Below are 16381 nucleotides of genomic sequence, written 5' to 3' on the forward strand. Positions count from 1 at the left end.
ACACTAACCCTCCCCCTACTCCACCCTCCGTATGAATGTCGTGACTGCTATTTGAAAGTTCAAATTAAATAGATACATAAATTGAAAAAAATCCGTGTCTCAGAAAGCCGTTGTAGTATAATGGTTAGTACATCACGTTGTGGCCGTGATGATCCCGGTTCGATTCCGGGCAACGGCAAAAGTTTTTGCCATTGTATTATCGATTTTTTGATGCATTTACAAATAGACTTTACTCCGTTCCATTTTTTAACTCACCACTGGGTATACCAAAAATAAGTATGACTTGCTATTGACATAGGCGTTTACTACCACTGTCAAGTACTGTAACATGTTACATGTTACTTATATTTCTTTTGAGGTTTTTCACTTCATGTGGCTCCCGCCTCATAAATCTTGGTTTTCCAATCATAAGCTTTAGAGAGCCAATAGCAGCTGTATCCCACTAGCGACTAGGTCGGTAAATTTTTTTAGTGCAAAAATCGCTTGCCAGGGGAAATGCTAGAGTCCATGTATGCAAGTAAACTTGTATATCACTTCTTGTGCTCCGGTTAACTATGCTTGTGGTGAGTCTTTAGTAACAAGGCAACAAGGGTGTTTTAGGTACTATGATTGCTATATTAATATCAATATATATGTATGTATGTATATATGTATCGTGTATACGAATGCTTAACATAAAGGAAGGTGTTTTTTATATCCGAATGTTAAGGCATAACTCAACCACAAAGGCCATATCTTTTGTGATCAACATCGGTACGGTGAGATTGCAAGATTTTTCCATTAACTCTATCAAAAGTGAAAAAATGCACTAGCCATCAAGTAAAAGAAAAATGAGAGATATAGTTTATCCCAGTATAATTGAGCAGTCAAACCAGCTGGTGTTATAGCATGCTAAATAACTAGGTCAAATTTCATTACATTTTGGCAAAAGTTTATCAACTAGATTGCTGAGGGATCTTGTTATCTCTTTAGTGCTACATTTATTGAGCAACATGTTGAGCATACTTTGGGCTTGCTTTAAGACCAATATTTGACCAATATTCCGCCGTCTAACACAAACAAATGATAAAAAAGCGTACATTATAGTATCAAGACTTGGTTAGCATAATCTGCTGCCTGTAAGAGGCTCTATGTCAGTGGAGCATGAAATGGTTTTGACACACAGAATATCGCAAATGAAAGAGGAAAAAAAAAAAATAGTGAGAAAAAAAAAATAAAACAGTTTTCCATTTAAAATAAAATAAAAATTATCTTCTCGTTCCAGGAAAAAAAAAGTACACACAATAGGTAAAAAGAAAAGATAAGAAATAAACATAGAATAAAAAGGCAATCTATATAAAAGAAGAAAAGAACAGTATTATTTATATAAGCAACAATATAAGAAAACAAATGGAACAATTTGCATTTCATCCCGCAGGCACCCTTTTAACTACACCGCCACCTTCGCTTCCACCTCCCACAAGACCTCCCGTACTCACTCCTCCACCATTACCCCCGGAATTACCTCTCTGCGGCCCCGCGACAAACTCCACGGGCCCACTGCTTACCGTTGAGAAGGCGCTATACACCTGTGGAATTGGCCCTTCGTAGAACCCACTGCTCCGAGTCGTGCTATTTCCCTCTCCGCTACCTCGCTCAACCCTGCCTGTACTAGCACTGGCAGAGATGAAATCACTTTCGTCACTCTCCGAATAAGCGAAAGATCCTCGCGATGGTGGACCTATTAGCACTTCTTCCCGCACGAGAGCCGCGTCAAACCCACTCTCACTAGGGTATGCATAACGTATATCGCCTTCATGTACTGCATCCCGATCCCATGCACTTAATCCAAACTCACTACGCCTTCTGGGGTATCCGGATCTATACCGTGTTCTCCCCGATAATTCCTGGTCATGCTCATTAGCGTCATATACCACACCAAGGCCCGTAGGAACAGAAGCTCCAAACGGTCCAAATGCGGGCGAACTATGCGAGCTGCGCCCATCAGAGACAGTTGGAGCCATGAGTGGTGGATGAGGTTGTAGGGATCTGTAAGAATAGGTGGGGGAGGTAGGGATCGAAGGAGTGGCAGGGGAGGAGGGCGAGAGTGAGTTGAGTAGCTGGTTTGGCTGTCTCGGGGATGCATCTTGAGCAACCCAAAACATGGGGGAGCCTAGCGGAGCAGGTAATTGGGCTGAGGAAGAATGACTTCCGGAACCGATAGAGGTTGATTTGGAACGACGCCGAAGACTGCCAAAGCTCATATTGCTGAGGGATGTAGAGAGCTTACGGAACTGCTGCTTAAGTCGCCCCTTCATTTGAATAATGGGTGTAAATATTAAGTTTGAGAGAGTAACCAAAAGTAAATGAGATCTCTATATTTACAATGATAGTCACAGCACTTTTCACTTCCTCCTCGGTCACCTCGGCGAGTTGATAACGTCGCGGATCAGTTTCCTCGATCCACTTTTGCGGATCCTCCAAATCCTGTGTTGTCCATGGGTGTCGCTGTTCAGAGGTATGTGCACATTAGAGGGGGAGTGCGAGACATACGAGAAGAAATAGATAAATATATATAACCCACCTTGATCTCATCAAGAGTAATTCTCTTCTCGGGATTCTTTTCTAATAGTCTCAGAAATAAATCCTCTAACTCCTCAGGGATTGGAATATCGCTGGGAAACTGCAATGGTTGGTTTGGGATAATGTTGAACAGCTCGTATTCGGTCTCTGCAATGAACGGACATCGTCCAAAGACAAAGCAGAAAAGAGTTACCCCCAAGGCCCATATGTCTATTGCCTTGGTAATGCGTGGTCGAGAAATCGACGTGGAGGGCTGTTTCCTATGTGAATAATGTGAAGCGGGCTGTGAAGCAGTAGGAGGTAGGCCTGTAGCACTAGCTGCCGATGCGCTTGATCTTAAACTTGCGCTACTGTTATCGACTGAAATATCACCCATAAAGCATAGCTCTGGGGCAAAAAAAGCAGGGCTTCCCACTGTCTTGGCGAGCTCAAGATCATCTTGCCAGCTGGATTTTTGGTGGTCACTTAACACGCCGCTCATATGCTCATTAAAATACGAAACTCCGAAATCAGAGATTTTGACAATCCCTTCTTTAGTCATAAGCAGATTTGCGGGTTTAATGTCACGGTGGATAATGCCTTGGAAATGCACTATAATGCAAATAATCAGCGTTAGGGTAGTAGAAGGGATGGAGGTTGAAAATGAGGGTATTTTTACAGTATTGAAGACCTGCCACCACGTCTCTGAGTGCACGTCTAGATTGATCTAGCCGCAATATGGGTTGGTCGTTCGAATCTTTCCAACGTATTTCACCTCCTTCTACATATTCCAATACTAAACAATAATTGAAATGAGCATTGAAGAAGAAAAACGGAACAGAAAGAGATATTGTCTTTTTTGTAAAACTTACCCATATATATTTTCCGCGTTGAGGGATCATCGATAACCTCTTTGAGCCGCACCACATTAGGATGAACGCATTTTTTCATAATAGCAATCTCACGTCTCACTTTCTGTTCATTGGTCATCTGGCTGATCCCTTTCCCCAATCGCCTTCTAGTCGTTCTGTCCACGATTTTAATAGCCTACATCAAAGGTCAAAATCAATTTTAAGCGAACCGCCCTGTAATCGTTTGAAAAAAAAATATGATGTAGACTAGATCACTTACACAGAGCTCGCCGGTTTCCACGTGTCGACCCAGTTTTACTTTCCCGTGGACACCGCGACCAATTTCACGGACTATCATGTAGTTATTAATTACCTTGTTGCCGGTGATGGTATCGTAAGTTTTGGTGATGGTGTTTGTCTCAACGACTTGATGCCGGGGAGGAGTGCCGGGGAGAGATGTATGGGAAGCTGTTTTCCGACGATATCGGTAGGAGCTCTGCGATTCATGGTGATCGGCAGAAGGCGGGACATGCATGGTGTGGCCACGGTGAAGTGCAGCCCCACCATCACCCCGCCCGGATAATTTAAGGCTGTAAGACATAACTATTCAATCTTGCGGGTTGTTCCCAACCCCCCCGCTAGAAGAAAAGAGGTGTGATTAAGGTACAAGAGGTCAAGAGCCAATGATTGCAAAATCTCCTCTAGCTTGAGGTGATGGGAGAAAAATGGAGAGATTAATAAAAAGAGGAAAACCCAAAATCTAGCTTTGAAAATGAATCAATGAAGGTTGCAATTGAAAATAAAAAGATCGTAGAAAATGGCCCTTGTTCTCACTCATATCTAGCATATTTGCCCTGAAAAGGCGCAGCGCTAATCAATCTCCAAGACTACGAGGTCGATGGGCACGTGTGGTTCGTACATGAGATTTTATTTTTGGGATCTTTTCACGTTCTTACCTGCACACCCAACAATGAACGAGAGGCTCATCTCGATGCGATAGTGCAAGCAAGAAAAGCCAGTCTTGGCGATTCGATTTCGATAATTCACTTGCTTGGGCGTATCCTCGATGCAATGCTTGCCATCGGGTCGCCTAGTCTTTGGGAGTCAGCGCATCCTCATCCTGTGATCAGACTCTCAAAGCTAGCCCGCTTTAGGAGGGGATTGTGGCCTAAATAATCTCCTGCTGATTGCCCTCGGCCTTTCTGAAATCGTAGCCTATTGCTCCATTTTGACTGCTCCATGATTCGCGTCTCGATTTTACAAGCTCGGTTCCACGTTCTATAATTACCTATTCACGCGTCTCTATTTCTTTGTTGGCCCAGAAAAAACTTGTTTACGCACTTTTGTTCGTCATTTTACGCGTCTTTTTCATTTTTTCCCTTTCTTTTATAAACCCACCTAGCCTCAGATATTTGCCGTCTTATTTTTACTGTCATTGTATTCTTTGCCATTTATTTTTGACGGCAACATGGGTTTCAGTCTCAAACTACCTTGCCCATACTGCAGCGAACGATTTTACATTCCTGACCGCTTGAAGTATCATATGGGAAGGAAGCATGGGGAGAAGCCTAGTCTTAGCCTCCAAATAATTTGTACGCCTGGGTAAGGAGCTAAGCCCACATGCCAGTGGCCTTTCATTGTTTCGGTTTACAAAAATATAAAACTGACTATTTTTATGAGAAGCTACACGGAGTGGGTGAAGAAGGGAGGCGTCCAAGAGATGTTAAAATCCCAAAGTTCTGAAATGACTCAAATGCAAACTCCACAGCAGAATCCTTATCTTGGCTATCAACAGCCAGCAGCAGCCATGGTCTACCCACCTGCTCAACAAGTCGTGGGCAATCCTGCCACTTACGTACAATTTCCTGCTGGGGTGGCCTTTCAATCTGTTCAGCCCGGGCAGCAGCAGCAGCAGCAGCAGCAGCAACATCCGCAATTTGCATATGCTATCTATCAACAACCCATGAGTTTCTCCGCTTCCAACCTTACTTCTCCTCCAACAGCTCCTCAGAATCCTATCTCAACGCAGAAGGAAACCAATGATCAAAGAAAAAGTTGGTGGCATTCTCCCTAAACACATTAATGGCATACTTGCAATTCCCTCCATACATACTAATGCCTTTGCTACAAATAACGCGAATTCTAACTGGTTTTCTAGATTAAAATTACGCAAAAGTGAGTTGCAGTTATTCATCGCGCGCCCGTGGTTTTTTTTTATACATATTACTTAAAAATATCATAAAAGCTCCGTGTATATGAATATGCTCGTATTCTTTTAAATATCAATATCGAAATCCATATCTATTATACAACCATCGAACCAATTTTATATTATGTTTTATTTTTCCTTTACTACAATAAAGTTCGTACACGTCTACTTCGGAAAGCAGCTTCCAAGCTTCATATTGTTTGCTATGTTTTGGATTTCGTGGTGTTGAGAGAAAGCATAATGTAAAATGATCCTTAGCACTGTACAAAAAGGATGACAACGATCAGCCTGACTAAGGGCTTGGATTAGAGCTTTCCAGCCTATGTGAGAAGAGTGTAGGAAAGATCCAAGGAGGCATCCAACTTGCTCTTCCAGCTCACGTTTGGAACGATGAGCAGCAATGGATAATAGTAGAGCGGCTGATAGAAATCAGCAGAACACCGGACATAGCTAACGAAATATCATGGAGAAGAGGAGAACTGTATCCTGGCGCTAATGCCAAATCAGCTGACACACATGACAGTGTAGAGAGTTGTAATTACAGGACGGCAGCCGCAATACAGAATCCAATGAAAAGCGGGTTTCTAGCACAAGCCCAATCTCTCCGATTCCTAAACGCGAAATGCCACGCTACCTGCCCTCAAAATGCGCGCAGCCAATGGGAAGCAGTCTCGTGGTGGCCACATTCAATGCTAACACGAGCCCCCTAATTGGGAAAACGCGAAATTTTTCAAAAAAATTTTCAGTGCTATTTATTTCGCCCTTGTTTCTCATTTCCGCTCTCACCTGCTTTTCTTTTTTTTTTTCCCTTTTCGCTGCTTGTCTCTACAAAGCAAAATCGAATTTCGAAAACTTTTGAAAAGTTCGCATCCCTATAGCTAAATCGAGTATGGCCGGAACCCCCAAGAAGAAAGCCACGAGCAAGACTGCTAAAGCAGCCTCCTCCTCTGCTCATCCCAAGGTATCCATCCGAAATTCTGCATTTTGTACGCTTTTCCCTCCAAACCTCACTCAATGCTCGCCTCAAGTATGAGGATATGATTAGGAGCGCCATTGTGAGCCTGAAGGAGCGCAAGGGCAGCAGGTAAATCCCAGTTTCTTGATTATTGGTGCCCCAACATTTTGCCTTGCGGTCAGCTGACCCGTTTGTGTTTTGGATTCTAGCCGTCAGGCCATTAAAAAATATATCCAACAGAATTTCACGGTTGGCGATAATTTTGAAATTAATTTCAAGCAGGCGCTGAAGCGAGGCGTAGGCAAAGGCGTCTTCTCTATGCCCAACGGTAACTTCCACTTTCTCTACCACTACTGGAATTAAAAAAAAAAAAACTCGCTATATTGTTGATATCATGCAATTGGATTCGCCAATCAACTCTAACTGGACGGCTACTTTTCAACTTAGGGCCTAGCGGCACTGTAAAGCTGGCTAAACCAGAAAAGAAGGAGGAAAAGAAGGAGACCAAAGAGAAGACCTCTGAAAAGGTTTGGAACACATGATGCATTTCTTCAGTCTATTCAACGTGCTAGACCTTTTGTTTACCTTTTTCTAGAAGGCTGCTCCCAAGAAAGCAACCACTACCAAGGCTAAGAAACCAGCTACCAAGGCCGCTCCAGAAAAGAAAACGACCACAAAGAAAACCATAACTAAGAAGGCGGCTCCCAAGAAGTCCACCGAGAAGAAGCCTGCCGCCAAGAAGGCAGCTACGACAACAAAGAAGACCGCTGGAACAACGAAGAAAACTAAAAAATAGTTCCACTTTGCATTTAATTTTATCTTGTTTCCATGCCTCTTTATCGTCATGTACATTTTTTCTTTTCTTTTTTCCCCTCCTAAGTATTTGATCTAATTCTTGACACCGGGTGTCAGTATTCTTATTTTCTTTATTGCTTATGTAGGTTTTAGTGCTTGAAGTTTCTTTGTTCCTTGTTTTTTTTTTTTCAATATGGCTGTAAAATATAAAGTTAAGATCCACGATTCTTGTTCTCGGGTCTACTTCAAGTATTCCTAAGAATGATCTTACCAGACTGTAACTCCCATTCTCTTTCCACGAGCCCATTTAACTCTATCAAGTTTAGCCGAAAACCTTAGCAAGTTGACCAGTACTTTGAGGATACCTGCAGCTGCATACACATTCTGATATGAATAGGTGATGTAGCGGAGCTCATTCCAGTGGCAAAAAGAATCTATTTCTGCCTCCTGGCCGGGGGTGGCTAACATTAAGCCGATTGAATCTTTAGAAGGGCTGGCCAATAAAATATAAAGTCAATCCGGCCATAGGCCGAATGGTACATTTCATGGTTGGCAAGAGAAAGCGATTCATGATCCTATCAGCTAGTCATCTAGCTTCAGAGATTGCGTTGATACATACACAAGTGGATAATCCAAATGCTTGCCCCGAATCATTGAATGCTTCAGTCACCACGAACCCTTTGGGCAATATACCTAGTTAGCCAGTCCATGGTTTAGTAAATTAATGATCCTTTGCCCTGGCGTGCTTCTTTAAAATGCTTGGGTGGCTTTCATTTGCAAAATGGTGTTCAACCAGATGGCCCTATAAAGATTGTGGTACTTGTTTTAATTTCGCTTCTCCAATGGCCCAATGGGACGTATATTTGAGGTACTATTCTAGTTGACTTGCATGAGAATAGATCAGTTTCAACCTCGGGCAAGCAAGAATATTCAAAAGTCAGCGTTTCTGTATATCATGTTGAGAGCGAAAATGGGCTTGAGGTCTGAGCTCTGCATGGATGCAGGGTTGTCCATTTAAACAGGCTGGACAACCACTTCACCATGAGCTCTTCCCCTCCCCAGCCGGAACCTTTTCCTCTAACCTTACACACTCCCTGGGCTTTTTCAAATTTTACCCACAATGCACCCGCAATGGCTCATCCCGTTTGCAAGGTTTCTAATCCAACATATTCTATCTTTAGCCTGCTCTAATCGAAGAGATAGCTGATGCTGGAGAAAGTAAGGTGGTGGTTGTCTTTATTAAGGCAAGCAATTTGTGTAGCCTTATTCCTCAAAGCTTGGCTGATTAAGCTTATCACCCCTTCTCCCGCTTTAAATTAGCTCTTGCCCCCTTGAAAAGAGTCTGAAATTAATTAGTACAAAGATTACACACTCCTTTACGGCCAATCCCCCTTGGAGGAGGTTGGCATGGAAATTAGAGCGCTTGTATGGAATCCTTACGCTTTTTTTTTCTCTTGAGTCTTTAAATACAAAGTGTGCTACTAGAAGCCCATCATAATTGGACCTAAAAAAGGAGAGCGTGAGGGAAATAAAACCATTCAGAGGATGTGGCCAGCGTTTAGTCTGAGATTACCGAGAAATGAGTTTCAAGTAAGATGACCTGGATTAGCGACTTAGAGTTTCATGGTAAAGTGACAAGCATTAACTTTGTGCTATGTCCGAGTTCTATATTTATAGTCCGGGTTATAAATAAGAGAGTTTTAAAAGAGGCTTTTCTAGAATAATTTCATTTGATACTTGGCAATTAAAAAAAGGTTTCACAAAACATCACTTTATGCAAGTGATTAAGTTCCCTTTCATACATCCAGAGAATGTAAAGAGAGCTGGAACGAGGTAAAGAGCAGATAAAACTTCTACCCCCCAATGGAATCGTGGCGACTCGTACAATTTATAATGTTGCCACTAGACGATCAAATGAAGCCTTCCTCCTTTTCATGATATAGGGTTCCCCATGTCACACATGCTTTGGCCATTTTTAACTATAGCAAAGCGTGTGGTCAAGTTTTTCTTATCGCGCTATTACACAAAGCAAGTAGATTGATGACCCATAACTATATAATCCTTTACATTCCCTCCCAACTTTTTCTTCCTCAGATTATTGTGATTTAAAGAGGGAATTGATTTCTACTCTTCTATCAACCCATCCAAAGGCCAGGAGCTTTTCTTCTTTCCCCTTCCCACAGGATTGTTCTCTACTCACTCCCGACCCCATTCCTTTGCAAACTATCACTCTGCCATTCTTCTTGTTATGTCACCCACTCATACATATCCCTCAGGTCACCATTCGAATCACAAGCCAAGGCAAGCTTTTAGATTACATCCAAACAGCATAAAGAAGAAGATCAAGCCCCCTCCCCTAGTTATCAATCATGATTGGGAAAACTGTTATAATGGTAGGTCTGAATCTCAAAGCCAACTCAACCTGCACTACTCATTTCCATTTCAATGTAGATGAGCTTGCATTGCATAGAAGGCAAACTAAAAGATTTCGCGTAACATGTGTCGTGTTTCTCCTGATGATGGCCCTGCTTCTGCTGTTATGTTTCGCATTATTGTCTCCAGTGGTACGTAGCTGACGCGAAATAAAAGTACTCCCCTCGTTCCTTGAACTAAATGCAGTACCCCTCTAGATTTTAAAATTCCAAGGTCGATCTTACAAAAGAAACGGCTCAGTCGATGTTTCATCTCGCTCATTCTGTGTACTACACATTTTTTGCACTCCATCTGCATCATCCTTCATGGCTCCTTTTGAAGACGAGTTTGACCTTGAAGATCCCGGCCTCGCTGGTGCCGAGGACATGGGTGAGGATACTCTCGAGCAATTTGAGGCCGAGTTTGACAATCTCCTTGACGAGTACTCACTTGAAGAAGAGCCCACCCATACTATAAGTGAGCAAGAACAATTTCTGGCTTGGGTAAAATATAAAGAGAACATATGGCGTATCCAGGTGATGCTGCTAATGGCGAATGTGGCATTTATTTTATTAATCTACATGTATTTGTACATTTATTATTGATTGATTTTATTTTCTTATTTATTATTCATTTCTCCTTCAATTCTTATGATCGGCCATCAATCCTGCACGACTGCGTCCCGCAATCGTTTCTTCCGGAGTGGGTTTTCTTGTTACGATGTTATGTTTCTCATCCTCTTTCCTCCCACTTGTTGACTTGTCTATTTACATAATCCCGGATGCCGTGGTGTCAAGGCGCCTGGGGCTTAGGGTGGGTAGAATGAGGGAGCCAAGCCAGTCCCCCTACAATTTATTTGTAAACCAGGCAATTTGTACAGTTCCGCGTTTTCCGTGACGGCCTTTTTGAGTCTCTCAATGGTGTGCAGAAACGTACATTGGGGTCGACGTGCAGGATCCACTCAGAGATAATCTATGGGGGAGGAAGGGGAGGGGACTGTTCTTGTGGTTTCATATTTCTCTAATGCCTGCCAAATTATACCTGGTGCATAAAGATAAAAGTGCATACTGGTTCAATAAAATTTTTCTACACTCATACCCCAACTCACACGCCTTCATCCCTCCCCATTATTACCCCCCTTCTCTCTAATCTTGCGCAATATCTCTTTATACTACTGTTTAGATTCTCCTTTCACTTTTTAAATTCTCTCGGTTCATTTTATTTGCTAACTTGATCGTTAGACCTTCGCTCTTTATTATTGTTACCCCTCTCTTGGATATATCCGTTCCATGCCATCCTGGATTCATAAAAAGGGTAAGGCGGACACCATCCATTCGCCAGAATCTGGAACTCCAGTATACCTTCACGTATACACAATGGTGACTTTCCTTCTCTTCTGATCCGAGATTGTTTGGTCAACCTAATTCTTTTGCAGTTACCACCTAGCGCCATTGCATTTATTACAACGGCTTTAGGAATTGGCGTTTATCATTCCGGCGTAGAAATCCGCGGGAGAGGTAAGGATGCATGCACAAGTTTTCGTCGATTTGACAGATTGCTAATGCTACTATTGTGTCCTCATCTGTTTCAACATCGTAAACAGAATACTGCTTTGGCGCCCATCCTCACGAACTCCCTGGGATATTCGTGGTAACACCCAAAGTCGGTCCTCCGGGTGTGACTTATAGGTATGTACAACACGTTGTGATCCCAGTGCCCTCTCCCCCACTCTCTAACCCTCCCCTACTTTATTGAAGAAAATCAATTTTCATGGGTTACTGTAAATATTCCGACAACCATATCAATCGAATTATCCATACGATATCAAGAGAGTATACCGGAGTATCCTATCGTCTATTGACAAGGTGAGTTTACTTTCCCGGAGAGAGCACCTTCTTCAACTCGGTATTTAACGCTTTGATTTGCGCAGGAACTGTAACCATTTCTCGAGTGATCTGTGCCGGAGACTACTGGGCAAACCCATTCCAAGTAAGACCTTGCATTTCCAAGGAATTCGCTAGAGAGAGGAGTATAACTATATCTTGGTGGTTTTTTCACGTGTAGATTGGATCAATAGAGCCGCCGCCATTGCCTCTTGCTTTCCCTGCATCCTCCCCCCGGAATGGATCCGACCCCCAGAATGCGAACCAGGTAAAGATCCAAATGCGTGTCTCTAGCCACTTGTTATATTTCCTACACGGGCTCAATGAACCTTTTGATTTTATTAGAAATACCCATTACAGATCATACTGATATCTCGCACGCCCCACAAAAGAAAAAAAACGAATTTTTAAGGAAGAGGTGATCACTTATTCATGCTAGGCTGTTTGTATTTTTTATTCATTTTTTAGGCTTCTTTAAAGGGACCTTTTGATTATTGTATTTTTACCTTTTTTTTGTTCTTTGCATCTTGTCTTTCCAAGGGACTATATTGCCCGGTATATTTCCACTCATTTTTTCTGGCCCCGATTATTCGATGATCAAGTTCCTATCTTGAAATTGGGCCATGACTGCTGCCCATGTGAAGAAATCTGCATATGCCATTAATATAAAATAACACGAAAATATTGTTCTTATTTTCAAGCTTTGCAAGCATTCTTGATTAGATTGATATCATGTCGGATAATGTAGCCCATGCTCTTAGTGGTAAATAACTTTGCCTTATATTGGGATGTAAGCAGGTTGCTTTGTGTTGCTAATTGATATGTTTCTTTTGTCATAGGTGCCGGAGGTGGCATCATCTCAATGGCATTGACCTATCCTCTAATCACCATCAGTAGTCGCATGCAAGTTCAAAAAAACAATAAAAGCTTAGACTCATATCATGTAAATGTTTTACCTTTCGAGATCACCTTTCGATAACTTGCATTTTTTTTTTTTCTTCTCTCTAATTCAAGTTCGTGTTCTGATTCCTAATAGAATAGTTTCGATGCTCTTAAAAAGATCATCCAGCGAGAAGGTTTCAGTGGACTCTATTCGTAAGCCAAGTTTTACATGAGACGCTTTTTTTTTACTAAGTTTTTAAATGTTATTTTCGGTAGTGGACTAGATTCAGCTCTTTTTGGCATTGCGGTGACCAATGGTATGGATTGAACAATGATGCAATATGAAAGAATATTTCTTTTCATCTTTCATGCTGATGTCCGATTATTTTCTTTCTTTTTAGGAGTTTACTACTACTTTTACGAATGGACAAAATCCAGTTTTATGAAAGCCAAGAGAATAATGAGCACAGGAGAATCTATGCTTTGTGGAGCAATTGCAGGCGCTGCCACCGCAATTATCACTAATCCGATCTGGGTGGTGAATGTAGGTGGAGTCACTACTTTAGGATACGATACATTATTTTTCTGAATTGTTCTATTACATAATATTCAAGACCCGTATGACAACCAAGCGCGAGTCTCTTGAGGAAGGAGAACCCTCAACGTCGAAGCGTCCCTTGGAGACACGTCGTATCGGGACCATTGAGGCCACTCTAAAGATTATTCGTGAAGACGGAATCCTTGCGTTCTGGCAAGGAGTTGTTCCTGCTCTAATTCTCGTCATTAATCCAGTGATTCAATACACCGTCTTCGAGCAATTAAAAGGACGACTTCAGCGCAACCGGAAGTTGACGAATTTTGACTTCTTCTGGCTGGGTGCAGTCAGCAAGTTGGTGGCCACCGGGGTCACCTATCCTTACATGTAAGATACCTCTCATAAGAGAGTGGTGAAATCTCTCCATTGGATACTGAAGTCACTTCTCAATTGGCAGTGTAATCAAATCTCGGATGCAACTACGTCAGTCTGAAAAGACGCGCTATAAATCCGTGTTTGATGGCTTGCGCAAGATTATCCAGACAGAGGGTGTTGAGGGACTTTACAAGGGTAATCGTCTTGATTTTTTATCTCTTTTTTCTTCGACGACTTATAGTGTTTGCTGTGTGTATTCGGAATGTCTATTAGGACTTAGTGCAAAGCTTAGCCAAAGTGTGTTGACGGCCGCTTTCCTGTTCATGTACAAAGAAGCGCTCTTCAAGTATAGCATTGCACTGTTGGTGCTTCTTGGGGCTCGCAAAACAGAAATTAAAGTCGTTTCCAAATAGATATATATGTCCTTAAATTTTGTTTCCAATCAGGAAATGATACTCTCTTTAACCGCCTATTGATCTGATAGCCTTACATTTCGCTCTTTTGATATTGCTATGCTCTTTGTGTACAAAACAGTTTAGTTAAGATGTATTTACATAGAATAAATTATAAACGGGATACTTTAAAGGAATGTCCATATATAGAATAAGGATACTTCACTATACTAGCTAGAGGATACCTGGATTCTTCAGTAGTGCGAGTTTGAAAGTGATTAGATACATGTGGATCCAACTGGAGGATTGGAAATACCCTGTTTTGGATGAGGATGGTTCATTTAGAAAAATTCTGGGTTTAAAATAGGTTGTGTTAGTCAAGTTGGCCTGATGAAGCGTCAGTTTTTTTTTTCAGCCCAGTTCAAATTTCCTTTGTTCGAGCAAAAACTTTAATTTCGGGACCCAAATCTTTGTTGTGTTTTACTAAATATACACTTTCAATTGCGATTGATGGCAAGGCTCGCAGAACATTTCCATAATATTAATACAATCAACGTTTCCATTGGTCTCTCTAATTCTTCCAGCGATGCCCTTCCAACGGAAATCACGATACACCCGCACCTTATCGCCATTCGAACCCAATCAGGCTCGGAGGAGATCCTCCCACTCCCTGCGCGTATAGATCCTAAACGCGTTACGCGATCTAGCTCTGGCACCACGCTAAATCTCAAGTTACCCACTGCTGATATCCGGAATAAGTTCAAGGATTCTTCCAATTCCGGTTTAGAATTACCCATCTCTTCGCGAGAAATTCTTGACCTACAGAGCATCGCCTGCCAATTCTGTCAGGCTACACTGACGAAGCCTGCGGAGGAGAGAAACGAAGCAGGAAGAAGAGTATTATTTAAAAAGGTCAAAGATCTACCTTCGGAGCACTGGCTAGAACTGGTGGATTGCTGGATGTGCCATGAAGATCAGGATTTCAAGGTCGGAGAGATCAAGGCATTACCACGGGTGGGGTTGGTCGGTGGGACCTACCTGTTGTTGCACCCTACCGACGTCAATATCGAGGCAGTAGAACTGACAGAGAGAAAGGTGATTGTCAAAGTAGTTTTCTTCCTATTACTATTGAAAGGACTCTCAGAAGGCCGGTGCCACAAGCGGTTGGCTACTGCATGCCGATACAAATGTCCTAGAAAGAATCCCTGGTCTCCTAACAGGTCGCAGTAGTTGCGGAGTTTTGCATTGCGATTTATTACAAGACCATACATTATGTCATCGTATATTTGATTTCGAAGATGCCTGGTGGACTAATTCCATTTTTTACCCATAGACTTCATTGCTTCCAGGAAGGTATTGGCGACCCCTGACCTGTCAGCGCTGCCTCTCTCCTCTGGGAGAAGCTCTTTTTGAATGTTCAGCTCTGGAGGAAAATCTTGAACAGGCATCTGGTAATATACATTTTTGGGAAGTTTGATCTCTCTAAATGCGTACCTTGACCTATGATTGCTTCAGAACCTAAGCTCGTCACTTTGAAATTTAATAAGTATTTCATCCAAATCGATGTTGTTGACTCGTCAAGAGAGTAAGCGCAGAGGGTTTTCTTCTATCTCTATTGTTGGACAAAATGAATTTACCTTGCAATATTATAGTTGTGAGCTTGTGTCTTTCCGTCCCTCTTTCAAACCGTTCATTGCACACGATTTTCTTGAAGCTGCACGTGCCCACGCTACCTATCGCTTTATTATAGAAGGCCAGGAAACAAAAAAGCCCTATCTCACAGTCAGTAGGATATCTCTTTTATTTTTATTTGCTTCTCATTCACCCGACTTGCCCTCGAAGTAGATATGGATCTTCAACCCTTTCATACATATCATGGCAACCGCCGCAGGCAGCATAGTTGAAGCAACAAGCGGACTTTCGAGTTATATTGCGAACGATTTTCTTTCAAGCAGTAGTCGATATCGAAAAGGTACTGAAACCTATTATAGTATCCCCCCAATGCTATGGCCTAATTGGTTGCACCCACTTTTATTCTTAGTGATGAAAATACTTTACACTGATTGTACTGACAGGCAGGACGAGAAGGTGAAAAAGTATATTTTTACATTTATTGCGCACCCCAATTGTAATTTTAATATCTACGGATTCTTACCAATTTCTATTCTTGTTGCTCTATTAGGATTTTGAAACAATTTTCTGGGGATAAACAGGTTGAGCGTTTCTATTATAATGATGACCTATGTAAGAGAATCCTGCTTATGCTTCGCCTTAGTACCCAATATTTGCCTCCAGATGGCCGAGTTATAAATGGATTTCAGGTTGGGTTTTTAGACTATTGAGAAATTGTTTGAAATTTCATGATTCCCTGTAATTATTTGCATCATGTAATATACATTACTCTCTATATTTATAAAAAAAAAATCGAAACCCTTTAAAATATTTATGGCTTATTTCTCTTGTGCCGTCGCCCGGAATCGAACCGGGATCATCACGGCCACAACGTGATGTACTAACCATTATACTACGACGGCTTCCGATTGGCTGAACT

At 42.0% G+C, this 16381-nt stretch overlaps 7 protein-coding genes and 2 non-coding genes across 9 annotated transcripts; 7 read left to right on the forward strand and 2 right to left on the reverse strand.

The window, feature by feature from the left end:
* Positions 1 to 106: 106 nt before the first annotated feature.
* Positions 107 to 178, forward strand: VTP21DRAFT_t35. Its single transcript has one exon. It is a non-coding gene; the product is annotated as a tRNA-His (tRNA).
* Positions 179 to 1406: 1228 nt separating this feature from the next.
* On the reverse strand, positions 1407 to 3993 carry VTP21DRAFT_8621 (uncharacterized protein; the record flags this gene model as incomplete). The annotated part of the gene is made up of 6 exons (XM_069399492.1): positions 1407 to 2291; positions 2365 to 2487; positions 2564 to 3153; positions 3221 to 3337; positions 3414 to 3588; positions 3673 to 3993. 6 exons carry the CDS (start codon positions 3991 to 3993, stop codon positions 1407 to 1409), a joined length of 2211 nt encoding a protein of 736 aa, XP_069254903.1.
* An 867-nt stretch (positions 3994 to 4860) lies between these two features.
* VTP21DRAFT_8622 (uncharacterized protein) lies at positions 4861 to 5466 on the forward strand (the record flags this gene model as incomplete). The annotated part of the gene is made up of 2 exons (XM_069399493.1): positions 4861 to 4994; positions 5076 to 5466. 2 exons carry the CDS (start codon positions 4861 to 4863, stop codon positions 5464 to 5466), a joined length of 525 nt encoding a protein of 174 aa, XP_069254904.1.
* Positions 5467 to 6490: 1024 nt separating this feature from the next.
* Positions 6491 to 7352, forward strand: VTP21DRAFT_8623 (uncharacterized protein; the record flags this gene model as incomplete). The annotated part of the gene is made up of 5 exons (XM_069399494.1): positions 6491 to 6562; positions 6630 to 6685; positions 6766 to 6884; positions 7004 to 7083; positions 7152 to 7352. The coding sequence occupies 5 exons, from the start codon at positions 6491 to 6493 to the stop codon at positions 7350 to 7352; spliced, it is 528 nt and encodes a 175-aa protein (XP_069254905.1).
* A 2247-nt stretch (positions 7353 to 9599) lies between these two features.
* VTP21DRAFT_8624 (uncharacterized protein) lies at positions 9600 to 10368 on the forward strand (the record flags this gene model as incomplete). The annotated part of the gene is made up of 3 exons (XM_069399495.1): positions 9600 to 9744; positions 9803 to 9915; positions 9982 to 10368. The coding sequence occupies 3 exons, from the start codon at positions 9600 to 9602 to the stop codon at positions 10366 to 10368; spliced, it is 645 nt and encodes a 214-aa protein (XP_069254906.1).
* A 684-nt stretch (positions 10369 to 11052) lies between these two features.
* Positions 11053 to 12068, forward strand: VTP21DRAFT_8625 (uncharacterized protein; the record flags this gene model as incomplete). Its single annotated transcript, XM_069399496.1, has 7 exons — positions 11053 to 11142; positions 11199 to 11280; positions 11367 to 11451; positions 11521 to 11628; positions 11694 to 11752; positions 11828 to 11914; positions 11992 to 12068. The coding sequence occupies 7 exons, from the start codon at positions 11053 to 11055 to the stop codon at positions 12066 to 12068; spliced, it is 588 nt and encodes a 195-aa protein (XP_069254907.1).
* A 310-nt stretch (positions 12069 to 12378) lies between these two features.
* Positions 12379 to 13851, forward strand: VTP21DRAFT_8626 (uncharacterized protein; the record flags this gene model as incomplete). Its single annotated transcript, XM_069399497.1, has 8 exons — positions 12379 to 12409; positions 12486 to 12589; positions 12683 to 12741; positions 12805 to 12845; positions 12930 to 13072; positions 13143 to 13450; positions 13521 to 13633; positions 13712 to 13851. The coding sequence occupies 8 exons, from the start codon at positions 12379 to 12381 to the stop codon at positions 13849 to 13851; spliced, it is 939 nt and encodes a 312-aa protein (XP_069254908.1).
* A 489-nt stretch (positions 13852 to 14340) lies between these two features.
* On the forward strand, positions 14341 to 16172 carry VTP21DRAFT_8627 (uncharacterized protein; the record flags this gene model as incomplete). The annotated part of the gene is made up of 7 exons (XM_069399498.1): positions 14341 to 14925; positions 15164 to 15281; positions 15346 to 15415; positions 15483 to 15612; positions 15676 to 15802; positions 15872 to 15926; positions 16013 to 16172. The coding sequence occupies 7 exons, from the start codon at positions 14341 to 14343 to the stop codon at positions 16170 to 16172; spliced, it is 1245 nt and encodes a 414-aa protein (XP_069254909.1).
* A 120-nt stretch (positions 16173 to 16292) lies between these two features.
* Positions 16293 to 16364, reverse strand: VTP21DRAFT_t38. Its single transcript has one exon. It is a non-coding gene; the product is annotated as a tRNA-His (tRNA).
* Between the last annotated feature and the right edge of the window lie 17 nt (positions 16365 to 16381).

Source organism: Calcarisporiella thermophila (assembly GCF_041956535.1).
Source record: "Calcarisporiella thermophila strain CBS 279.70 unplaced genomic scaffold VTP21scaffold_4, whole genome shotgun sequence".
Lineage (NCBI taxonomy): Eukaryota > Fungi > Calcarisporiellomycota > Calcarisporiellomycetes > Calcarisporiellales > Calcarisporiellaceae > Calcarisporiella > Calcarisporiella thermophila.